The following is a 25,864-nucleotide window of genomic DNA, read 5'->3' as shown; positions in this document are numbered from 1 at the left end:
CCTCACCACTCACTTTACACACGCACTTTTCTCCGATTGGCGTTAACATTTTCTCACATACTGTATCTCTTATTTAAATACAGTAGGCCTATACACTCTGTTTTCAAACAATTTATTTGAGAAACAATAGAACGGCGATTAAAAATTAATGAAAAATAATAATGAAAAAAAACACATACAACAACAACCCATTTTGACCGTGGGACCGCATCACCGCGATGGCCCCGAAACTCCACTCGAGCCCACGTGCAGCCGGCGCGGTCCCGCGTATACCGTGAGGCGGGTGGCAGACGGCGACCAAACCAAAAAGCACGCTGTAAAAAAATATAAAAAATCACACTGTAAAAAATCCACGAAAGATGAACCTGTGAGAAATGAAGGAACACTGTAAATTTATTCTTGCATCTAAGGACGGATTCATCCCGTAATGACGGCGATGCGCTCAAAGTGTGATCGTTCTCCCGACAGGTGGTGCTGAAGGGCGAGCGCGGACGGGGACGGAGCGGCGAGATGGCGGTGGATGACATCTCGCTAGCAAAAGGCTCCTGCACGGACGATCACGAACCGACGAGTCTCTGACGCGGTGGGAGAAAGCAGGAAGAGAAAACCATTGAAAGATCATCTCGATGAACCGTGACTCTTGGTCGGACTCCTCTTCGCACTTGGCGCCCCCTGGCGTCCAAACCAATGAACAGCAGCACAGAGCGCGTCTCGAAATACAAAGACTGAACTCGACGTCAGCCTCGTCTGACTTGGAGGCCTGCGCCCGTGTGGTTGCCATGGTAACGTCCACCTACAACCCCGCCCTCCCGCCACTGCCTGTTTAGTCGCTTTGCTAATTGCTGTGGTCATACCAGTGGTGGCCACTTGGGTTTGTTACTCATCTGATCTGATCAAAATTACGATGGGGTATCAGGTCCATTATATGAGAACAATCTTGGAACAAATTGACTTAAGTTGTAATTCTTTTTTTTCCTTTATTTATTTGGGCAACATTAAGTTAAAAGAAACAAAACGATTACAACAAAAGTTATACAAAGGTGGTACCAAAAAGGAGCAGGTAGAAGTTCAGAAAACTTATAATTTCCACTATTTGGTTATGCTTACTTCTCGTACGACGGAAAGTCAAATTGAGGACAAAAACAAAACAAAACATCAAAATATACTCCCTCAGTTTAGAGTTACAATGTTTCGCCTAATCTCCATGGCAATCTACAGAACACCAATAGCAATTTATGTCATAATTGTACAAAATTAAAAATTATAATTGTTATAAGAATAAAGTTGACATTTTAGCTGAATTAAATTCGTATTTAGTAGTCAAAAATAATGGAATGTTGCTGAAAAGAAATCATGGGGTATAAGAAAAAAAGTAAACATGCATAAATACATTTGACATTTTAAGAGAATTTAGTTGAATTTTTATGAGGGAGAAAAAAGTTGAAGATTTGTCAGAATTAAATGCTGTTTTTACTTTAAATAAATTACTGGCAAAAAGTTAGAATATTGCAGAAATGAAGTCACATTTGAGATTAAAGTTGACATTTTATGTGGATTTTCCCCCCTTTTTTTCCTTTGCAAAGTATATGAGAATAGAGATTTCTAACAAAGGAGGTTTAATTTATCTTGGGGGAAAAAAATGAAAAGTAATGAAAATTAGGATGAAAAATTAAAAAGATTACAATTTTACAACAAAAATATTGGAACGAAGAATGCTGTATTTCTTAAATTAAAATTATAATATTAAGACTAGAATGCAAAAACCATATAATTTGAGAAATCATTCCCTGATTTTGTGAGAAAGTTAGATTTTAAGAATAGTTAAGTCCAAACATAGCTGGGAAGTCTTTTTGGGGGGGAGGAATAAAAAGTAAAATAAGGAGAATAAAATTGGAAATTTCTGACAAAAGTTAATATTGGTAAAGTTAAATTAAAAATACAATAATGATCTTTAGCATTACGACTTTTTTGCCCAATGCAATCGCACTTGCCGTCTTGTCTGTAAAATTGATTTTCCCATCCAATTGTTATTCTCATAAAATGTCGACAATTTTCTCCTCAAAATTTCAATCTGTGACTTGATTGTCATCGTATTGTTTTTCTTCCTGCTTTTATGGTTTCCCCCTTAAAGCAACACAACACTCAAGTCATTGTCTTTCATTCGATTAGGCTATTCAGTGTGTATCAACTTGAATAATAGTACAAATATCAATGGCATCTGATCTCATTATTTTGATACTTAATCAGCCTCAACTTTTATTTCAGGGAATCAGCTGTCATTGATATTTGCACTAATGTTCATACACACTGCAATATTGAATGAAGGAATACGGATTTCCCGTGTTGTGTAGCTTTAAACAGTGCAGCTATTCTCATACTCATTTGTCGCAATATTTCAGGCAAAGAGCTTTATTTTGTAAATCAATCTTTTTGTCCTTTTACGTGTCACGAGAGCAAATTTATACGGATTTATACTGTATGCTATACTGTACAATTGTCTATCAGTGTCGTTTGTTTCAGACAACTCTTGAAGCTTTTACAAATTGTTACTGTAAAATGTACATACTCAAATACAAGCATTCGTTGTGTGCGTTAGACATATTGTAAATTCATTCGTGCGCAATACATTTTAATTGAACGCCATGCATAGATACATTGTTGAAGTACTTTATCAACACTCCCCAAAACCGTTAAGCACATTTATTGTATTCTTTGATGATGATGAAGGGCACTGGATGTTTTTGTTTTTTTACGTTATGTCATATGCATGTTCACCATATTCAAAATTAGCGCAGAGCAGATTGTAAATAAAACGTGTTTGACTGAAACGTAGTTTGTCTGCGATTTACTGCGCATGAGGCCATCACGATGCGCACACCTCTCCAAGACACGCTCCATATATTTCCATAGTTTAATAATGACCCCCACCTTCGATCCCCAAGGCGAGTCACACATTCAGCAGAACCTCCAAAGTGCCCCCAAAGTCGTACAATTTCTAGTTTTCAGGTGCATATCGATAAATTGGAATGTGCTCAAAGTATTTGTTGCAGTAGTTCAATTCAAAATGGCAAAACTGTATGTTATTAAACACATTTAAGAATACTTGGTCATTTCTTACCTAAATTATATCATTTTCATTGTTAGTCAACAAGTTAATATTCACATTTCTTGAAATGATGAATTTTGGGGTTTTCGTTAGCTTTTTATTTCCTGCTTTCTTAGTCTAAGAATCATGGGAAATGCAGTCAGACTGAACGCCAGCGGTCATTTCCAATGCTACAAGGGAGGTCGGATAATGGTGAGTGCATTGGCTTGTTTAGCGCTGTTGAACTGTCAACCAAGATAGCATTTAGCATGAGCTAAAGTTATAACACAATCGCTGGTCAACAGATTGAATAGACTAGACTAAATTAATTAGTTCCTGGTGAGAATTTATTGTATATTTGATTTTCAGACTACGGACCGCGGAATCTTGTTACCTCACCCACACGCTCAGGCTGATAGAACATTCACCTTATTATTTTAATTTTATTTTTTACTTTAATGTCGGAGTAAACTAAAGTCGCCTGAATGGCAATTGGCATCAGCTTATCATCGGGTCTTTTGTGAAGGAGCACGAGCGGCGCCGTCAAATACTGCTGAATCCCTTGGACGATGTTTGCAGGCATTCTGTCCAGGTTCTTGTAGTCATGGTAGGTATATGTTGCCTTGCTGTTTGAAGGCAAACAAATCTGGAGGCTTATATTGTCGACGTTACATATAGTGCAATGCTGAGCTGTTGTGCCAATGACAAAATAGTTCCGCTGCATATATTGAAATCCTCAAACAAATGTGAGGAGAATGTGAAACAAGCTGTTACCGTCAACTCCTGAGACAAGTTTGAGCCATCAGGGATGAATACCGTGTCATCAGTCACGGGGAAATTCTCGGGCACAGTTTTGCAACGTCGAATCAAGGTGGGATTAGCGCCATTTAGGAACTGGTATGCAAATAACCAGTCCTCCTTCTAGTGTTCCTGGACATAATCTGACACATACGACTACTGCTGCAATGCTGACTTACCCATAAACTTTACCAATTGGCTTCGGTACCTGATAATGGGGTGCCTTTGTAACGGAACACATCATTGATTTTGTCAAGACTTTCCCAATTTTCTTGGTTGTCAAGCAGCCCTTTTAGCTGAAGCTCAGCCAACCTGAGAAACAAAACAAGCAGCTTTACTGTGGAATCTCAAAAGTCAAATCGTTCTACTTGTTCTCTTGACTTTTGTTGTCACAAATAAAAAAGTGTCAACATCGAAATCATTGGTCTCATCTGATCCAATTGTAAGGTTTGGAGGGGTCTTACCCTGTGGCTGTCGTGAATGCGATCTCTGTAGTCTTGGTGAAGGAAAACTGGAGTTCATTCGGGAGACTAAGAGCACCATCTGCCTTAATGGTGTGGGGCTTGCCTGGATAATACGAATTCCATCTGTTGCGTGATTTCAAGATTAATGCATTGTAACCAAGCTAATATTTGAGCAGTAAACACTCACCTATAGTCTGCAGTATGCTGGCGCTACTCCTGCTCCCTCGCAAGCGAGTTGTTTTCATCGTAGACTTTCAGAGCCTGATAATTATTTGTAAGTATTGAAGTGAATTAATTTAATTATAACTGTTTGATTTATAATATTACTATTTAGAAGTGGACATAACTGCTTTAATTTACTCAGTATGTCTCTGTGTGAGAATTCAAGGTGATGTGGGGGGTTGAAGCGAATGTGTTAATTAGATTCCTTTGTCTTTTACAAACCGGTTGAGCAGGAGGGGGTTTAGTGACATCTCTTCTTGCTCTGAAAACAACGTAAATCTTTATCTTGTGAGTGAGGGGGAGCATTTGGGCGATGTGTATTGATGTATCATGTGACTGTCTGGTAAGGAGAGGAACCGCTGAGGATTGGTGGAAGAAGACGGGGAGGCGTTTGAAGAGTCACGAAAGGATACTAGTGACTGGAACAAGGGGAGGAGCGACACACATGAGGGAGAGCATGACGGCGTTTGGCCGACTTCATGTGTCCGTAAGCTTATGTAAAAAATAAATCCTGATTTCACCGATCTCATTGTCTGAGTTTGATAATCAACATTATGAACACGGGAAAACAAAGAACGATTTTCCAACAGTATCAAGTACACAAAAGGAGACAAGCACACAAATGAGCTCACCTGTGCCCTCCCTGAAGCGGTGAGTCTCGCTGCCATTGATCCAGCCGTACACGGGGGAAATGAAGATGTTTTTTTCATGTGATTTGATTTCCACCTTGTCAGGGAACCAAGCATAACCAGGAAGAAGGAAGAACTGCTGTTTGTCTAGTTCGATCAGAACCAGCTGTCCAAGGGAGTTTGGGCAGGAAACAGTGTAAGTAGTCACCTAGAAAAATAACAGGAAATATTGCATGTTGACATATCGGGTGTGCGAATGTTTTCAGCTCACTCCTGTCATCTTCTGTTTATTCCATTTAAGATGAGTGTTGGCCACTGTAGATGAGTAACCTGAAGATAGCTTAGCACTGTTCCCTGCTAAATGTAGACTGAAATGACCAATTCTTCTCAGCAAACTGCTTGTTTGCTAAAGGATTCATCTGCTGCTTTGTGGCCAGCGGCAAGATGTGGACCGTGGAAAAGGAAGGGCCACCATTTTGACTGCTGGCGGGAAGCCACATCAAGTAAGGTGAGGTGATGAACCTGGTTTTCCCGACATATGCAGCAATGTGAAGTAGACTGTAAGGGACAACTACTCTAGCACGGTTTGGGCTACGTTGCATAGCACAGAGTCGAGGCAGTGCAAATTGTCAGCACAGCTTTTAATATACATGTACCGTATATGCTAATTAGTGGGAGGTACATCCAACAGTTTGTAATATAGTAATGTCAGACCTGTACGAGAAACTGCTGATTCATGGTTGGAACTGTAACTTTCTCATTAAAGACAAGATCACATTCAAGTCTAATTAAATTTTGAAGTTGTCGAAGGATTCAAAGACAAACATTTTTGTGCAGAGTAGTCTTTATTCAACAAATTAAAGAACAATTACAACCAAAAACAAAAGGTGCAATGTTTTGCGATGCAAACATGGGGAACGGGTGGAGTTGGTGGCTGGGGGAGGGGGCGGTGGTGGGGGTGGAATCATGGAAATGAAATAATCTTATACCTCTGATATTTCTATGCTATGTATATAATTTGTGTATAATTTAAGCCAGATGATATTACGTTTCAGATATTTCTATGCTATATAATGTATCCAGTAAAATTCCAGTAAGATTACAGTACATCAGAGATATTTTTTCCATTTGTGTATCACTTAACCAGTTGTGCTTGACTTTCTTAGATGGCCACGCTGTTTTCTATAGTCTTTGGATCCAGGTAAGTGTAAGGGATTTCCAGACCTTCGTTTCTCATGGTGATTTGTTTTGACAAATCATCAAGCTTGTCTTTAAAATCCTTTTGCTGCTGGCGTGGGGTCTTCTCGGTGAAATGGTCCTCTGGGTAGTGTCCGAGGGGAACCTGTTATCACAAAGAATATACAGTAAATATAAAAAGTTGTTATAGATCCCATTCAGGGTGGAAAATGTTTTCAAATTAATTTGTTTATTTGATACGCTCTGCTTTAACGCAGTTCCGGCCAGACGTATGTAAAAAATTTACTCAATCACCAAGCACTCAATTTTGGTGTTAAATGTGCTAGACATGTCAATCTTAGGTTCGCTTAGAAATTAGCATGGCTTGTAGCTTATAGGTGACAATTCCTGTCATGTTCAGACCGGACCGGCTTTAATCACTAGTCAATCTGGTCTGGTGGTTGTGTTATTGCTTTGGCTACAAAATGCTATCTTCTCTAATGCACATATGTATTCCCAGGTTGTAACTAGAGGAAGTGGTTGGCGAGGTCTGGGCTTTGCTACTTACTGCTAAACCCATAAAGCCCATATCCCACTGTGATACAAAAGTTTGCGAGTTTTGGAATGTAGCGAATGCACACTCCCGTTAGGGTTTGTTTAAGGTTCACAAACGTTCGCTTGTGTTTTCTTGTCGCAAGGAAATTTTGAACATTTAAAATTCAAAACTCTTTCGAGAACCATTAAAAATCTTCAGAGAATGTTTAGTGAACTGTGCGACCTCGAGCAAACCTTACACCCCTGATATATGGGCTTAATGCCGATCCAGATAAGGAAAATAGAAAATAGTAAAAATAAACGTATCTACTTTTATACCAACAAAACTTTTGTGATGTCAAGTTTTGTGTACTTACAAAGTCTGAGGACTGCCTGCTGAGCAGCCAGACTGCAGTTAATCCTTGGACTGTCAAGTTCACAGGTGGCAATGTCTGCAGTATTGTGGCTTCAGATGTTGTCCCTTTCTTGGTCGGGGGACGACGTTGTAGGGTGATGGGACTGTTGGGCATCCAGGCACCATAGTCGTACTGCAATAATACGCATAATTGTTTAAAAGGACTATAATGGCAGGCTGGTGTTTATTCCAAGGATTCACCTGTCCGTTGTTTACAGCCGCATGCTGGCACGAGCAAGTGAATATCACCATGGTGGCAAATTTGATCAGCTCAGACACAGTGGTGAAACTCTGAGGGATTCCTGGGAAGGAGAGCAAGAAAACCTGCATCACTGCAAGATGTTTAAGCTTCTGGGCGGCTGCTGGAGAGTACAATGTGCACTCTTGTAGCATCACTGTGAGTAAAAATCACCGGTGTCTTTCTTGGAAAGGAATCCGTGTTCAAAGATGTTGCAGATCCAAGTCTGCAGTTCTGGGTCTAGCTGAACCTCGTCATCACTTTTGTAGTAGTGCTGTACCACTCCCTGCACAAAACTTTAGAAACTCTAAATATGATTAATATGTCATTGATATTCAGCCAACGATTCTCTACTATGGGGTGAAACGTAAAAGTAAATTCCTACATATCCACATTAATTTTTTTTAGATCCTCGAGAAATTTGGTTTCTTCCTTGATCCATACATCGCCCCTCTTCAAAGTTTTGTAGAGACTTGTATTATTGTTTATGCAAACTGTGAAAGAAATACAACAAAGAAGCTCATCATACGTGTAGATGATGTTCCAAAGTTTGAGCCCATCATCCCTGTAGTAGAAGTTCGGCACATCCTGCAAGTCTCGATCAGCAATGTCATCGGGGATGCAAAGCGATCTGTAGGTGATCGAGGACAGCGATCTTGACAAGATCATTGTCAAAGCCTTTCCACCAGATGCGGCAAACTGAGGAGCAGTCCCATACATGATGTAAACAGACAATCCCCAGCGTCATGTTGAAAGCAAAGTTTGACTTTTACCCGGGTGAAGATTCCAGTGGGTCCTATCAGCTGTTTCCGAGCCAGTTCATTGATATGTAGAGTGTAGCGAGTGTGGGGTATGAGGAGCTAAAGGGATAGAAGGAAGGACCATGAAACCAAATCTTGTGGCGACAAAAGTATTGATGAATAAATGTTCTTGACTGAAACCATATTGGGAAAGCGCCTGTTACTTTGTACAGGGGATGCACCATGGGCAGTTTGCGCAGCAGAGACACAGCAAAAACCTCCGCCAGCAGGTGTGTGCGCAGCAAGTGAGCATTGAGTTGGTGCTCTGAAAAGTCTGCACTTTTCACAAAAATCTTTGCCGTCAGCCAGTCATATGGAGAGTCAGTTGGGAGAAAGATGGGGTTCTTCTTGGTTGGAATCTGGTTCAGCTGTGGGAAGAGGATTTTGCACCCAGATAAATATGACTTGATTGTGTTCCTTCTGACAGCACTGATCTGATGTAAGTCCCGTGTTACAACCTTTCCTGAGTTGGAAATTGAATTACTGCTGACTGAAAACCAAAGCTTCAGATTTACGGGTGCTGATTTTTTCTTCTCCCCAAAGAAGTTAAAGGTTCATTTGTTTATAAAGCCATCATAACTTCATCCTCCGCAGATAACAGAGATGAGATCTTCAGGCAGCAAAATTAGATCTCCCTTACCTTACACCTTGGCTGTACTCTGAATTTTAAGAAGTGATTTAAAAGATTCCACTGATTCAGCATTCTTTACAATTCTTCATCACCCTCATGGAGAATATGTTATCAACTTTAGCTTGACTGCGTTTGGGACTCGAAATCTCTACCTCACCCACACGCTCAGGCTGATGGGACGTTCACCTTTGAATGGAAAATAACCATGGTTTGATATGTCCTCATGTAACCTCTTATATCTGAACTGTTGTAAAGCACATGTGAAACGGAATCGAGCCTGGGAACGTTTATACTGCAGTCCTCCCTGTTTCGAAAACATGTTTACGAAGCAGGACACCTGCAGTCCTCCTTATTTCGGAAGCATGTTTTCGAAGCAGGACACGACTCATAGAAAGGGTGCCTAAGAGAGGGCTTGGCCAGCCCGGCTTCTCACGCTCATCCCTACTTGTTAAAGAATAAAAGACGGAGCGGCGCGCGGTTTGGGTAGAGTCAGCTGAGGGAAGCGTACGTTCGGCCAGCCGTTAAGCAGCTCGTTCTACCCGGACTGTCGGCTCTCCGGTCTAGTGTCAAGGTAAGCGCTGATGATGATTATATTATGCTGCTGTGCGTTGAAGTGTGTTGATTGCTGTTTGCGGGGAATAAAGGACACAATTATTCTAGCACAGTATATCAGTCTCTGTGTATTCATTGTTGCCGCCGATCACTCACGATCCTGCATAAAAAATGTAGAAGTGAAGTAGTGTTTTCCACAAAACAACCTTAAATTAAAAATATTGTGTGTGCATTGTCCTTTTGCAAATGTACAAACTCATGTCACCTGAATGGCAATTGGCATCAACTTGTTGTCGGGTCTTTTGTGAAACAAGACCAGGGGCGCCGTCAGATAGTGCTGAATTTGTTCAGTGATGTTTGCAGGCACTCCGTCCAGGTTCTTATAGTCACACAGGTAAATGTTACCTTGCTATTTTGAATGTAAAAAAAAAAGATATACTGTGTCACATGAAGAGAAATCCGGAGCTGTAGAGGTGTTGATCAAAGGTAGAATATAGATTCAAATCTTCAGGTAGAGATTCAAATCTTGAGTCAAACGAATGTGATGAGAATGTGCACCAAACCTTTAACTCATTGGAAAGGTCTGAGCCACCGCTGATGAAGAGTTTGGAGACCATGGCATCTGTCACAGGGAAGTTCTCTGGCAGAGTTTTGCAACGTTGAATTAAGGTGGGATGGACACCATTTAGGAACTGGTATGCAAATAACCAGTCCTCCTTCCAGTTTTGTTGGACGTAATCTGACAAAAGGAATACATTTCTAAAGCACATTGTAATAACACAAATTAATACCCTAACACCCCCTCCCCCCGAGAGACGTTTTGTGCATTTTTATCTGGTAAAGATGTTCGTGCTTCCCCACCCCCTCCCTAAGACGAGACGGAATATGAGATTTTCATCCGTTGCCTTGATTGGTCAAAACAAATGTGCAAAAATGCAGCATCGTCCAATCAGCTCGAAGCATTGTACAGCAACTCCCGCCTTTCCCGAATGGTTCTGTCTAGTGAAGTACCAGAAAAGATAATGTGAAGAACTCCCTCGAGTGAATCGCAACTATCAATCTGGCTGGCAAGGTTACAATGATAGTAAAAACCCAGAATTGGTCCCCATGATGTAATATAAACTCGCTACTATTACCGCTACTACTACTACTACTATGCTGGTACTGTATTTATGCAATGACTTGCTTTAAAACACCTAGACACCCTTATGTAACTGCTTTGTGAAGAGAAGCCTGCCCCTTTCTCTAGATGAAGTGACTTCAACATTCGGTCTCAGTACCTGATAATGGTGTGTGTTTGTTACAGAAAACATGTTTCATCTTGTCAAAACTTTTCCAGTTTTTCTTTTTGCATTCCAGTCCCTTTAATTCAAGCTCTAAAAACCTGTGGGGGGGGGGGGGGGGGGGAGACAAGCAGCTTTGTCATAGCAAAAATGTTGAGCACATACACTGTATATATATCAATAATCTAATTAATCACATTTTTCTACTACTACTTCTATTTTTTTCTTTAAAACTTGTAACAAATATTCACTTGAGTACAATCTCGGAATAAAAGTAAAATCATCAAATAGAAAGTATATTTATCACAAGGAGACATAGTGTTAATATTCAACATTTTCAAACTAGAAGGTTTGGAGGGCTCTTACGCTGCGCCTGCTGTGAATTTAAACTCTGTATCCTTGGTGAAAGAGAACCGGACCTCATGAGGTAGGGTACATGGTCCATCAGCCTCAATACAGTTGGGCATACCTGGGGACTTCTCATTCCAGCTGTTAGGCAGTTTAAGGGTTAATGTAGACTTATCTAGTGTGCATTTAATATAAGAAAGCAAAAGTTGGCTATATACGATATCTCACCCATAGTTTTCTTTACGCTGGCTCAGCTCCAGATGCCTCGCATACTCACCAAGACTGTGGCTTTCATCAAAGATCCTCAACGCTTTCAGAAAAAACCCAAAAGAATCAAGTTGGATTATTTGGAGTTATCAAGCACGCGATGGAAGACAATCGCACAAAGTTAACCCACCTTTGCCCTCTCTGAAACGGTGAGTCGCCTTGTCGCTGATCCAGCAATGGATGGGAAAAGTGTAGACGTCTTCCTGGGGTGATTTGACTTCCACCTTGTCAGGGAACCAGGCGCCATCGGGCACAAAGTGCCTATGTCGTTTGTCTAGCTCGATCAGAATCAGCTTTCCAAGGGACTTTGAGCAGCAAACAGTATAAGTAGACACCTAGAAAATTAAGAGTGTTGAAATATTGGATGTGCAGTCCAGTTTTTTTTTTCTTTATTGTTTGTTGCATACAAGGGAAATAAAAACAACTTACTGAACCTCTGAAGATCACCAAAGAATTCAGCCATGTGCGGTCACTCTCGCCATCGGTGCCCACCAGCTTAATGTGCACTGAGTTCAAGGTAGTAGCGCAAACTCGGTTGCTAGTGTAGACGGTCACTTTGTAATTTAGAACCATGGTTATTCTGGAATGATGAGGAATTCTAATAGGAAGAAACAAGGCTTCTTCTTTCAGTGAGGGACAACTAGCTCCTGGAGTTTTTTTATGTATGTTGTGTCTTTTATAGGAGTGATAGAAAGCATATTATTAACAGACTGTGGTGTTCATTACATTGTGGTTTAGTGCTGCTTCGCATGATCAGACACAATTGCAGTCAGGTGGCAGTGGCGATTCAAAATGGAATTTTCTGCATTCAGCAGCTCAACAACTCATCTCAAAATTATTCACAGATAGATAGATAGAAAGATAGATAGATAGACAGACAGAATATGAACAATAAAATGAAATAGAATGAAATGCAAGTCTGTTGGCAGAACAAAAACATTAGTTAACTAGTGCAGAATTGCAGTAATTGCCCAACTAGGTAGAGAGTCTATGTATATTGCACAATAAGAGAAGTGTGAATACATTTCAAGTAGTTACATATTATTAAAGTGCCGTAGCATATTGCACATTAAGATAGGTTCAAGATGTATTTTCACTCATGAAAATAATTACACAAGTTAAAGCAACAACCAGGAAGCTAAATAAAATTCTAAGCAGTTTCCTTGAACAAGTTTCGGGTGGACCCATGAAGCCTGGCAATGATTGACTTGTTTTGCTGTATTTATCCATGGAAGATTTCTATAATTAGATAAAGTTGGAAGTCAGGCAGCCTCAGAACAGATTGTGGTCAAGATTGGACGTTTCACTGCTATAATATAATATAATATAATATAATATAATATAATTAGAGCTGTAAAGTAAAGTATTTAATACATGTTTGTGTATGACATTCATAAAATTTGTCCATGTCAAAATATTGGAGTCATTTTTCTTTCCATTTTAAATTATGCTAATAATCAACTGATTAGAAAAAGATGAGCGTGTGCAGTGGATCAAAAATTAACATTAAATGTCGAAAGAATTAACACATAACAGGTGCACTTCAAATTTGGTGGTAAATTAAGTGGTTAATCGTGATTAATCAAAATTCTAAAATGTGATTCATCTGATTATAAAATGTAAAAATTTGACCGCCCTAAATATAATATAATATAATATAATATAATATAATATAATAATATAAGGATTCAAAGACAAACATTTTGGTGCAGAGTAGTTTTTATTCAACAAATTAAACAACAATTACAATCAAAAACAAAAGGTGCAATGTCTTGTATTTTTCCCAATTTGTGTATCACTTAAGCCAGATGATCTTACGTTTCAGATATTTCTATGCTATATCATGTATCCAGTAAGATTACAGTACATCAGAGCTGTTTTTTCCATTTGTGTATCACCTAACCAGTTGTTCTCAAAGCCTTTGACTTTCCGACGGTTAGATGGCCACGCTGTTTTCTATAGTCTTTGGATCCAGGTAAGTGTAAGGGATTTCCAGACCTTCGTTTCTCATGGTGATTTGTTTTGACAAATCATCAAGCTTGTCTTTAAAATCCTTTTGCTGCTGGCGTGGGGTCTTCTCGGTGAAATGGTCCTCTGGGTAGTGTCCGAGGGGAACCTGTTATCACAAAGAATATACAGTGAATATAAAAAGTTGTTATAGATCCCATTCAGGGTGGAAAATTTTTCAAATTAATTTGTTTATTTGATACGCTCTGCTTTAACGCAGTTCCGGCCAGACGTATGTAAAAAATTTACTCAATCACCAAGCACTCAATTTCGGTGTTAAATGTGCTAGACATGTCAATCTTAGGTTCGCTTAGAAATTAGCATGGCTTGTAGCTTATAGGTGACAATTCCTGTCATGTTCAGACCGGACCGGCTTTAATCACTAGTCAATCTGGTCTGGTGGTTGTGTTATTGCTTTGGCTACAAAATGCTATCTTCTCTAATGCACATATGTATTCCCAGGTTGTAACTAGAGGAAGTGGTTGGCGAGGTCTGGGCTTTGCTACTTACTGCTAAACCCATAAAGCCCATATCCCACTGTGATACAAAAGTTTGCGAGTTTTGGAATGTAGCGAATGCACACTCCCGTTAGGGTTTGTTTAAGGTTCACAAACGTTCGCTTGTGTTTTCTTGTCGCAAGGAAATTTTGAACATTTAAAATTCAAAACTCTTTCGAGAACTATTAAAAATCTTCAGAGAATGTTTAGTGAACTGTGCGACCTCGAGCAAACCTTACACCCCTGATATATGGGCTTAATGCCGATCCAGATAAGGAAAATAGAAAATAGTAAAAATAAACGTATCTACTTTTACCAACAAAACGTTTGTGATGTCAAGTTTTGTGTACTTACAAAGTCTGAGGACTGCCTGCTGAGCAGCCAGACTGCAGTTAATCCTTGGACTGTCAAGTTCACAGGTGGCAATGTCTGCAGTATTGTGGATTCAGATGTTGTCCCTTTCTTGGTCGGGGGAGGACGTTGTAGGGTGATGGGACTGTTGGGCATCCAGGCACCATAGTCGTACTGCAATAATACGCATAATTGTTTAAAAGGACTATAATGGCAGGCTGGTGTTTATTCCAAGGATTTACCTGTCCGTTGTTTACAGCCGCATGCTGGCACGAGCAAGTAAATATCACCATGGTGGCAAATTTGATCAGCTCAGACACAGTGGCGAAACTCTGAGGGATTCCTGGGAATGAGAGCAAGAAAACTGCGTCACTGCAAGATGTTTGGGCGACTGCTGGTGAGTAAAATGTGCTATACTGTAGCAAGTTGTAGCATAACTGTGAGTAAAAATCACCTGATTCTTTCTTGGAAAGGAATCCGTGTTCAAAAATGTTGCGGATCCACGACTGCAGTTCTGAGTCTTTCTGAACCTCCTTGTCACTTTTGTAGTAGTGCTGTATCACTCCCTGCACAAATCTTTATAAAGACATTTGTTTAATGAACTCCATTGTGCTAAATATGTCATTGATATTTAGCCAGCGATTCTCCACTATGGAGCGAAACATAAAAGTAAATTCCCACATTTGTACATTTATTTTTTAGATCCATGAGAAATGTTGCTACTTCCGTCACCCATACACCGCCCCTCTTCAAAGTTTTGTAGCGAATGGTATTGTATTAGTTGTTTATGTAAACTGTGAAAGAAGAAGCTCATCATACGTGTAGATGATGTTCCAAAGTTTGAGCCCATCATCCCTGTAGTAGAAGTTCGGCACATCCTGCAAGTCACGATCAGCAATGTCATCGGGGATGCAAAGCGATCTGTAGGTGATCGAGGACAGCGATCTTGCCAAGATCATTGTCAAAGCCTTTCCACCAGAAGCGGCAAACTGAGGAGCAGTCCAACACGCGATGTAAACAGACCAATCCCCAACGTCATGTTAGCAAAGTTTGACTTTTACCCGGGTGAAGATTCCAGTGGGTCCTATCAACTGTTTCCGAGCCAGTTCATTGATATGTAGAGTGTAGCGAGTGTGGGGTATGAGGAGCTGAAGGGATAGAAGGAAGGACCATGAAACCAAATCTTGAGACAACAGATGTCTTGATGAATAAAAATACTTGATTGAAGCCATTTTGGGAAAGCTCCTGTTACCTTGTACAGGGGATGCACCATGGGCAATTTGCGCAGCAGAGACACCGCAAACACCTCCGCCAGCAGGTGAGTGCGCAGCAAGTGCGCATTGAGCTGGTGCTCGTTGAAATCTGCACTTTTCACAAAAATCTTCGCTGTCAGCCAGTCATACGTACAGTCTGTGGGGAGAAAGATGGGGTTGTCCTCGGCCGGAATCTGTTTTAGCTGTGGGAAAGGAGATGTTTGCGCCAAGTAAAATTTGACTGACTTGAAGGTGTTCCATGTGACAGCACTGATTAGTCTGTAAATCCCATGTTACAACCTTGTTAGAACTTGGATTATTTCTGATAAAAAGCCAAAAATTCAGATTTACGTGTGCTGATCCTTTCTTCTGCCTAAAGATCGTACATCCTCCGCAAATAACAGAGACGAGATCTTGAGGCAGCAACATTGGATCGCCATTACGATACACCTTGGCTATTCTAACGGTAGTTGTGGAAGTGAATTTTAAGAAGTGATTTAAAAGATCACTGATTTTGCATGTCTTATCTTCTCAGAAAAATCGTTTTAGAATGCAGTCTCCATGATGGAGAACTACAACGTCAGGTTCAAGTCGAGTCGACCCTTCCTTTCAATTCATCCCGTTGTCATTCCCACCACTAGCAACGCAATGGATTTCCCTAAACACACCTTTAGAACCCTTTCCCCATCAAAAGGTTAGAAGTCAAGGAATATTTAGCCAACGAGCTATGAACTAGCTACCATTTTACTAAAGGCAACTCCAATAGAATGCAAACTCTCTCAAGGACTTCCAGAGCCTAAACTATGATTAAATACAAACTGGCTGATGGGACATTCACTATATATTAAAAATATTGTATCTTAACATACATTGTCGACTCCTTATCTTAATGTACAACTCTTGTCACCTGAATGGCAATAGGCTTCATCTTGTCATTTGGTCTTTTGTGAAACAAGACAAGAGGCGCCATCAGGTACTGCTGAATCCCTTGGACGATGTTTGCAGGCATTCCGTCCAGGTTCTTGTAGTCACACAGGTATATGTTGCCTTGCTGTTTGGGGGGTAAATAAATATATTATAGATACTGTGTTACATGAAGTGTAATTCCGAGCTGTTGAGTCGTTTATCGATATATTATAGATTCAAATCAAACAAGTCAAACAAATGTGAGGAGAATGTGAACCGAACCTTCAACTCATTGCAAAGGTTTGAGCCACCGGGAATGAAGACCATGTCATCAGTCACAGGGAAGTTCTTGGGCAGAGTTTTGCAGCGTTGAATCAAGGTGGGATGGACGCCATTTAGAAACTGGTATGCAAATAACCCATCATCCATCCAGTGGTCTTGGACGTATTCTGACAAAAGGACAGTGATGGACTTCTACTGCATATGTGTTGTCTGTAAAGCACTCGTTGGTCAATTATAAAAATAAATATATTCTCTCAAATGCTGTTTGTTTATTGTTTTTTTCCCCTCTTCTACTACTATTACCGCTGCTGCTACTAATAACAACAACAACACTACTATGCTGGTATTTATTACTTGCTTTAAAGCACCTAGACACGCTTAAGTAACTGCTTTGTGAAGGATGGAGTAACATCAATATTCGGCCTCAGTACCTGATAAGGTTGTGTGTTTGTTACAGAACACATGTTTCATCTCGTCAAGACAATTCCAGTTTTTTGTGTTGAATTCCAGCCCCTTTAAGTCAAGCTCTAAAACCCTGGGGGAAGAAAAAAAGCAACTTAGTCATAGCAAAAATGTTGAGCATATATATATATATATATATATATATATATATATACACACACACACACACACACACACACACACTAGGATTAATGAATAAAAATAGCTTGAACCTGCCGATGACATTATAAATCGGTTTTATGTCGCTGAGATACTTGCTCAAAACTGCTTTATAAAACAGGCAAAAACACCACAGTTGCGATTGATTCAATGCCATGAGAACGAAATGTCTTGGATGAATGAGAATATTATTCACAAGGGAGCTGTTGAAACTGCGTTTAATTCTAAGTCACGCGAGACTTGTCGCAGTTATGTGACGTCAGATAGCGCTGAGTTTGGCAGCGAGGGAAGTTAAATGAAGACGCGGACAAGATTCACAACATGCTTCGGCAAGTTTACTGTCCAAAGTATGGAGGAGATGTTTATTTTATATGAACAATGGAATACTGGATAAAAGTGTCGCCGTGTACAAAGACAGTCAATCTCGAGTGCGGCAGGTGTACGTACACGCTTGATTAGTTGGCATGGAGCCGGTGTTCAACGTCACGGACAGAGGAGAGGAGTTCTTCCAACTAAACCACCCACAACACGACCAGAAGAAAGGTAATAACGATCTTAATTACCCGGTTTATTGTTAAAGACTTAAGCCATACTGCGTTGCGGAGAATGAGAGCTTTCATGACATGATAAATACAATTAGTGCCCCTGATATGATGTGAAACAAAATTCCTGTCGTGACAATCACGCCGTATTGAGTTTTTTTTTTTTTCAAAGTCACACACAGGCAAAAACATGAGCATGTGTTGAGTGGAACACAGCAATAAAGTGCCAGCCCTTATTACTAATAATGGGATGTGACAGGTGACATCATCGTCATAATCAAGTTCAGCTATTTTTTCCATAAGAAGAACCTTGATAAGCATTAAGCAAAACATCAACTTATTCACTGCATGTATGGGTAATATACAGGAACTGTCACAAGAGTAAGAGTATAATAGAAAGTAACCGAGATCTAACCGTTTTAAGTTAATTAGTTTACATTTAGTAAGATGGCACTTTGAAAAAAATATTCATTAGTAGTTACAACTTAGGAGTGTAATATTTTATTAGGCAGATGCATGTTAAAATAGCATTTTAAAAGACTGATAGTTACTAATTTGGTCTGTAACATGTCAGAACATTACATATGCAAAAAATGTTGCTCACTGTTTTCCAAAATAAAAGCAGATGTTTGCAAAGGTGCAAATTATAAGATTTTGATCATTTTAAATTAAACAAGATCTAAAACAATAATAATGGAGTAACAAAATAATTGATTTAATTTAATTTGACATTTAACTAATTGTAATCTAATAATCGCACTGCTACACCGAATCGAATCGCTCCATTTTAAAATCAAACCCACGTATCGAGATGCGTATCGAATCTTCTTGATTGGAGAGATTTATATATATATATATATATATCTATAAAGAAGTCATGGTATCATGGTATAAAGAAGTCATGGTATCATCAAATTCAAAGTATAAGGCTTGGAGGGTACTTACGCTGCGCCTGCTGTGAATTTAAACTCTATATCCTTGGTGAAAGAGAACTGGACCTCATGAGGTAGGGTACATGGACCATCTGCCTCAATGCAGTTGGGCACACCCGGAGACCAGCTGATGGGCAGTTTAATGGTTAATGTAGGCTTATCTAGTGTGCATTTGATTTAAGAAAGAAATGTCTGTGATATCCGTGATAAACTCTCACCCATAGTCTGCTTTACGCTGGATCAGTTCCTGCTGTCTCGCGTGTTCACCACTACTGTGGCTTTCATCAAAGATCCTCAGCGCTTTCGGAAAAAAATAATAGTTTTGCAGTTATTTGGAGTTATCAAGCACGTGATGGCCATCACACAAATGAGCCCACCTTTGCCCTCTCTGAATCGGTGAGTCTCCTTGTCACTAATCCAGCAGTGGATGGGAAAAGTGTAGATGGCTCCCTCGGGTGATTTGACTTCCACCTTGTCAGGGAACCAGGCGTCATCAGGCGCAAGGCAGCTATGTCGTTTGTCTAGCTCGATCAGAATCAGCTTTCCAATGGACTTTGAGCAGCAAACCGTATAAGTAGACATCTAGAAAATTAAAGAGTGTTGAAATGTTGGATGTGCAGTCCAGTTTTTAGCACACTTTCTGTTTGTTGCATACACAAGAAAAAAAAAGGTATTCCAGCTTAACGAGCTGTTTCCCACACTTACTGATCCTCTGAAGATCACCAAAGAATTCAGCCACGTGCGGTCACTGTCGCCATCAGTGCCCACCAGCCGTATGTGCACTGAGTTCAAGGTGGCGGCGCAAACTCGGTCGCCAGTGTAGACGGTCACCTCATAAAGCACCATGATTATTCTGGAATAATAGGAAAAAATTAGGCTTCTTCTTTCAGTATGGGACAAATGGCCCCTGGAGTTTCTTATATACAGTAGGTGTACTGTATATGCAAATTACTAGGAGGTGCCTTTTAGGGGCGTTACAGCAGATTATTCATCAGACATGGTAAGCAAATATTGATTCATGATTGTGACTGTAGATTTCTCAGGAAAGATGAATAGCCCTTATACTTTATCTATTGCAAAACAGAGAAGAATAAAATTGTTTGCGCAGCCCATAAGCAGGGCAAAGCAAGGCAGCTGATTACTTTGAGGTACACAAGGAAAGTACACAAAATCTATAAACTTACCAAGCACTGCACATCACTGATGCTGCAGACTGAAAATATTTCTTATCACACTTAGTTAAACATATCAACAATAAAATTCTGAACAAAATAGTCATTTTCCTTACTACTGGTAAGTGTTAGTGGATGAGATTATCCAATTTGTGTGGTCACTGGCAAGCCAGGGCTGTGTAATGAGAAGGAAGTAACCTCACAATCCTTATGTGTCCACCGTAAAAAAAAAGAAAAAAAAAGTAATATAATATTCTATATACAACAAGTGTAACTTTCAGGCACTATATGTGCGGTGCATTAATATGGCTTTGTGGCTACGAGATCCAGCTTTTAAACTTTTAATGATCCACTTTTAAACTTAGCACATTGAGTCAAGTTGACGTGTTTAAAATTTTACCTTTTTGTTTGGAAAAACTCACCTCAAAGAGTTATTCACTTTTGAACGTCAATTGAAAACATGTAATGATGTGTGAAGACGTATTACACACTTAACAGAATGGCTGATTTTATTTATCTAAGGTATGAAAATGTGCGTAGACTTTTGGAAATCACAATGTGTCATGCTTTACAAAAATTGTGTGAATATTTTCATTTTAGTGCATAAACAACTGTATAAAACTGCGAGACAAAAAACAGGAGTACATTTCTTGGATTTGGTATCCCTTAGTGTCACTAAACACATTTGTATATTTGTTGTTGCTTAGCATTAACAAATCACTAAGCATTTTATATTGTTTGAGGACTCCCTGTACTATATTCAGCTGTTTATACTGTATACATTTGTGTTTATGTCCTAAATGTTTTATTTTTATTTTTTTATTATTATTATTATTCCCTTTAGCACAAGAAAAGCTTTTGACTACCTGAGACACATTTCTAGTGTGTTCCAACATACCTGACTCTGATTCTAATCTGTGGGTGTGTGTGTGTGTGTGTGTGTGTGTGTGTGTGTTTTGATGTGATAATAGTTTATTGCCCTGTTGAAGTTCTTTACAACAAAGCTCTACAGTGATTCTGTTCTGCAGAAATTCTTTGTTAAGTGTTGTAATCTGCGTTGTCAGTTTCATTTTGAACTTGGAACTGATTAAGGTAACTCACTGCAAATGTTGTATCTTGTCAAAATTTGATTGAGTTTGTTGGAGATAGATAGATATTTATTATTCACTTATTTGTATAGCAATATTTTAGCCCACTCTTCCTTGCAGAATTGCTTTATTCAGCAACACTGGAGGGTAAGGCTTCTGTGTATTTTGACTCATAAAAGTAGTTAAACAAGTTTAAGCAACAACCCACAAAGCAGTGTTGGGAAAGTTAATTTCATACACAAACTCAAAGTTCCGCTCACAAATTTTAAAATGAACTATTTCAGTTCATAGTTCATAATTGGTCCAAAAAATTAACTAGTTCATATTGTTCCAGTTACAACACTGCCGGAAGGTAAATACATTAAGCAGTTTCCTTGATAAAGTTGCCGACCCATAAAGTCTGACAATCGTTGACTTGTTTTACAATATTTATGCGGGGAAGATTTCTTTGGAAATTAGATAGACTTAGCCTCACAAAACAGATTGTAATCAAGTTTGGACATTTCACTGCAATAATATAATATAATATAATATAATATAATATAATATAATATAATATAATATGTAGCAATGTGAAAAAAGTGTTAGTCTTATTTTTTTCCGTCATCAACCACGGTAAACCAGTTACCACCCCTTATGGTTATTTAAAAATAATAATAATAATAATAATTCAAGGAAGAGTTGTGATGATGATGCCCATTTTTGACAATCATGCTCAAGATATGGGACAAAGATTTCAAAGTAGAGGTTACAAAAAACAACAACATTTTCTACAGCTTATCACAGAGCTGAGAGTCAAAATTGAAATGATTTATTAATTCCCCCAAAAAATATTGAAGAAAGCACAAATCAAATATAATTTGTAACAGCCTCTGAGGCTAATAATAATAATAATAAATTAAACATATAATTAAACAAAATTGTAGTATTATCAGTGAGGTACTCCCAGAGACCCCACAATCATCGCCGTAAGGCTCCCACTAGGTAACAAACTGGTCAAGCGTTGTCTTACGTCACGTGTTATAAAAGACACTAGTTTTTAAAATGCTTATTATAATATACATTGCCCAGCACAAACAAGCCATAATGACTGGTAACCCTCTCTACCCTATGGAACTGCATTATAAACATTAAATTCCCTTTTGATTGTGACTTTCCAATGTTTAGATGGCCACACTGTTCTCTACATTCTTCGGATTCAGGTAAGTGTAAGGGATCTCCAGACTTGTGTTTCTGTTGTTAATCGTGATCGACAACTTGTCGAGCTCGGCTTTGAAGTCCTTTTGCAGCTGGCGGGGGATCTCCTCGGTGAAATGGTCGTCTGGGTAGTGTCCGAGGGGGACCTGGTGACACAAAGAATACACGTCAGTGACGTCAGTATATAAAAGTTCAATTACCAAACAATTATCTTTTGATATGAGACACTTGAGCCGACCAACTATGTACTTTAAGGCAGATACTTGAGGTTGCGTGTGAGTTTTGCCAACCAGTTATCATGTACTGTGTGGACTATGCGACCATGTTGTGGGTGTTGGGACCTGTTTTCATGACTCATTCCTTCCATCCATTGGAGTAGAAGACCAAGACCATTACGCCGTTTAAAAGCAGTATGAATCTTAAAATTAGCCCTAAAAACACGGGCACCTGAAATAACCTAGCCATTAGCACGTCCACCTTGTATCTCTGAGGTTCAAATCTCAGCTCCATTCCCTCAGTGCTTGTATGGATTTTTTTTCGGGACACTCCAGCTTTTCTCCCACAATCCCAAAACATGCGTTGATGTGAAACACTGTTTTCCAATATCCTGTCCTGTGAGTAGGGTGTGTACCCTGTCTCTCGCCTAGTCAGCTGGAAGAGGCTCCAGCTCACTGAGAAGTAAAATGAGGAGTTCCATAGAAAATGGATGGATGGGTATTTATTTTGTCATGTAAGCTTTGGTGTACTTACAAAATCAGAGGACTGCCTGCTGAGCAGCCAAACCCTGGCCATTCCCCGAACAGTCACGTTGATGACGGGCAACGTCTGCAACATTGTGGCCTCACTGATTGTCCCCTTTTTGGTTGGGGGAGGACGCTGCAGGGTCGCAGGGGTGTTGGGCATCCAGCCACCATAATCGTACTGCGGTAAGGGTTTACAATATGCGTCTTTTTATACCTGCTTAGACCAGGAGGAATGCAGGGAATTTACCTGGCCGCTGTTTACAGCTGCATGCTGGCACGAGCTAGTAAACATCACCATGGTTGCAAATTTTATCAGCTCTGGCACAGTGGTGAAACTCTGAGGGATACCTGGGAAAAAATAATTTAAAAAAAGGCATCACTGCGAGATGTTGGAGCTGGCAAGTAACGTGTGGCACTATGATAAAAGTTAATACAAGAAATAGTTGTACAATCCACCCCCAACCGCTCACACACAATTACATTTTTGTTTATAGGTCATTTAATACTGAGAACTACAGTATACATATTTTGATCAGTGTGCAATATAAAGTTTCGCCAGCAGAGGGTGCTTAAATCCTTGCATATCAGAGTGGAGGACAATGACGACGTCAAAGAATACAAGTCAGTTCACAATGGCGTAAGACAAGCTGCGTACCGAGAAACCTTTGACACTAGGTAAATAGATTGTAAATAATATTTAATTGATAGACAGAGGTGGAAAGTGATTCAGGAGTGTCACAAATGTTGAGCTTTATAGTGAGTGATTCATTGGGATAGGACATGTAATCTGACGTGATGGACAATTCAGCACAATAGCAGACAAGCACACAGATCAACCCACCTTTGCCCTCTCTGAAGCGGTGCGTCTCGCTGTCACCGATCCAGCAGTAGACAGGAAAGGTGTAGATGTCGTTCTCAGGTGATTTGATTTCCACCTTGTCAGGGAACCAAGCATCGCAGGGCAAAATGAAGAATTGTCATTTGTCTAGTTCTATCAGAAGTAGCCGTCCAAGGGATTTTGGGTAGGAAACAGTATATTTAGTTACCTATAAAATGACAGGAAATATTGTATCTTGAATTATGTTGAAAATGTGTGTTGTGGGGTGGGGTGGTGGCTTGTTTGGGGGGGGTGCAGGTGGTTGAGTGGTGGGTCCTGGGGGTGGCGGGGTGTTTGGGGGTTTGGGGTCCAGGGGGCTGGGTTGTTGTGGATGGCAGGTGTGAGTGGGGGGTCGAGAAGGGAGCAGTGGGTAGGGTAGGGTGCCGCATTTGTCTGCTGTGCCATGTTTTGCTGCGTTGGGCTTGGGGCGTCGGCCGTGTCGGAGGGGCGCTCCGGACTCCTGGGTTGGTTCTCCGGCCAGTGGCCACTGTGAGGCACGGGGCGTTGTGCCCTGGTGCTACAGTGGCCTGGGAGGACCCTGGGGGGGCTGTGCTTGCCTTGTCTGGCCAAGGTCGATGGCTCCCCTCTTTGGTGGAGGTTCTCATGCATGCCAGATCCACCACAACCGAATCTACTAAAACTCAAAAATAATTTGCTTCTCCCAATGGTCGCTGAATCAGTGGAGTTTGGCGTTTGTGGATCTCACTGTGCTTCATCTATCCTTCCTTTCTTCCATTAGTCCTTCCTCTGGTCTCTTGATGTCTCCCTAATCCTGTTGGAATTCAGATGTATCTGGGGTTGGTGAAAGATTCTGGATTTGTAACTCTGTGGGTGGAAGGTGATGGCTGATTGGTGTTAGATTTCACTTCGCTTCATCTTTCCTTTCTTTGATCCTTCCTCTGGTCTCCTGACAACTTCACGACTCTGGTGGAACTCTGAAGTATCCGGTTAAGGTGAAGGGTTTCAGGTGAAGTGCGCGCGCGCACACACATACACACACACACACACACACACACACACACACACACACACACACACACACACACACACAGTATTCTATATGTTCTATAGAGTTTTTTTTTTTTTTTACATAGTAAATTCTTTGCTGTTAGTGTTTCGTGTTCAGAGGTTTCGGAAATTGTTAAATAAAATAATTTGCTTTCTTCAAATATTGTTTAAATATCATATAAACAAATGCAGATTCTAGTTTCAATATTTTTGAGGGCCGTCTACCCTTTTAAATTAATCAGAATGCACACAATTTTGCTTTATAAATATCAGATGGAAAGTCCCCTTATTATTGACAAATAATAAATACCAGGCAGTCTAAAAGAAGACCAAAGAGGAGGTTTATGGATGTAGGGATGTAGTTAAAAAGGACATGAAGGTAGTTGGTGTGAGAGCAGAGGATGGGTTAGATGGAGGCAACTGATTCACTTTATATATATATATATATATATATATATATATATATATATATATATATATATATATAGCGTTTTGTATGAATTGCCGTTTGTGTGATAAAAGTGCCGTGAGTAGCGTGCTAATTAGCATTAGCGACTCGGACTGGAGTAGATCATGACAATTCTTTGCACATCTATAAATTGAAGCAGAAATCATTGTCAATCAAATCATTTTGCATCAAAAAAATTTCTGAATGGACAATCGATTCTGAATTGAATCGCAGACTCACAAATCAAAATCGAATCGTGAGACAGTCAAAGATTCCCACCCCTAGCAGACAGTTACCACCCCTTATGGTTATTAAATAAATAAACTGTTTTCAAGGACTTGGAAGGATTTGTGATGACACACATGCTCAAGATATGGACAAAGATTTAAAAGTACAGGATACAAAGAAACCATTTTTCTACAGTATAGAATACTAGAGGGCCAAGAGTCAAAATAGAAATGATTTATTAATTCTAAAATTAAAAAAATTAAGAAAGCA

The 25,864-nt window shown here is 39.8% G+C and overlaps 4 protein-coding genes across 10 annotated transcripts in view; 1 reads left to right on the top strand and 3 right to left on the bottom strand.

The window, feature by feature from the left end:
* The window catches only part of npnta (nephronectin a), a 46,227-nt gene extending 43,399 nt beyond the window's left edge, over nucleotides 1–2,828 (top strand). For all 6 annotated transcript variants that reach the window (XM_086083204.1, XM_086083203.1, XM_086083202.1 and 3 more), the window contains one exon: nucleotides 469–2,828. In XM_086083204.1, coding sequence (XP_085939330.1) covers nucleotides 469–579 — 111 coding nt within the window. In that variant the 3' untranslated portion in view covers nucleotides 580–2,828. The remainder of the gene's footprint in view (nucleotides 1–468) is intronic.
* A 3,265-nt stretch (nucleotides 2,829–6,093) lies between these two features.
* On the bottom strand, nucleotides 6,094–12,077 carry LOC147169413 (polyunsaturated fatty acid lipoxygenase ALOX15B-like). The gene is made up of 14 exons (XM_086082649.1): nucleotides 11,872–12,077; nucleotides 11,573–11,777; nucleotides 11,404–11,485; nucleotides 11,194–11,316; nucleotides 10,825–10,928; nucleotides 10,108–10,283; nucleotides 9,810–9,953; nucleotides 8,526–8,729; nucleotides 8,335–8,421; nucleotides 8,091–8,260; nucleotides 7,736–7,857; nucleotides 7,525–7,625; nucleotides 7,286–7,456; nucleotides 6,094–6,540 (listed from the first exon to the last, which is right to left on the bottom strand). Exons 1-14 carry the CDS (start codon nucleotides 12,013–12,015, stop codon nucleotides 6,361–6,363), a joined length of 2,013 nt encoding a protein of 670 aa, XP_085938775.1. The 5' UTR covers nucleotides 12,016–12,077; the 3' UTR covers nucleotides 6,094–6,360.
* A 1,198-nt stretch (nucleotides 12,078–13,275) lies between these two features.
* LOC147169412 (polyunsaturated fatty acid lipoxygenase ALOX15B-like) lies at nucleotides 13,276–19,679 on the bottom strand. Of its 2 annotated transcripts, XM_086082722.1 has the most exons (14): nucleotides 19,539–19,679; nucleotides 19,211–19,415; nucleotides 19,052–19,133; nucleotides 18,847–18,960; nucleotides 17,170–17,273; nucleotides 16,739–16,905; nucleotides 16,458–16,601; nucleotides 15,550–15,753; nucleotides 15,359–15,445; nucleotides 15,117–15,286; nucleotides 14,752–14,873; nucleotides 14,540–14,640; nucleotides 14,301–14,471; nucleotides 13,276–13,558 (listed from the first exon to the last, which is right to left on the bottom strand). In XM_086082722.1, the coding sequence occupies exons 1-14, from the start codon at nucleotides 19,677–19,679 to the stop codon at nucleotides 13,379–13,381; spliced, it is 1,992 nt and encodes a 663-aa protein (XP_085938848.1). In that variant the 3' UTR covers nucleotides 13,276–13,378. The 2 variants fall into 2 exon arrangements, with proteins under 2 accessions (XP_085938848.1, XP_085938847.1); XM_086082721.1 differs by having other exon boundaries at nucleotides 14,540–14,873.
* A 6,134-nt stretch (nucleotides 19,680–25,813) lies between these two features.
* The window catches only part of LOC147169411 (polyunsaturated fatty acid lipoxygenase ALOX15B-like), a 1,578-nt gene continuing 1,527 nt past the window's right edge, over nucleotides 25,814–25,864 (bottom strand). The window contains exon 3 of the mRNA XM_086083229.1: nucleotides 25,814–25,864. This exon is cut by the window's right edge and continues 621 nt beyond it. The gene's annotated coding sequence lies outside the window, so the exon portion shown is untranslated.

Source organism: Leptonotus elevatus, chromosome 8 (genome assembly GCF_054856555.1).
Source record: "Leptonotus elevatus isolate MCC_2025b chromosome 8, RoL_Lele_1.0, whole genome shotgun sequence".
NCBI lineage: Eukaryota > Metazoa > Chordata > Actinopteri > Syngnathiformes > Syngnathidae > Leptonotus > Leptonotus elevatus.
Note: the sequence above shows the minus strand (reverse complement) of the source record. Positions and strands in the feature narration are given on the sequence as shown.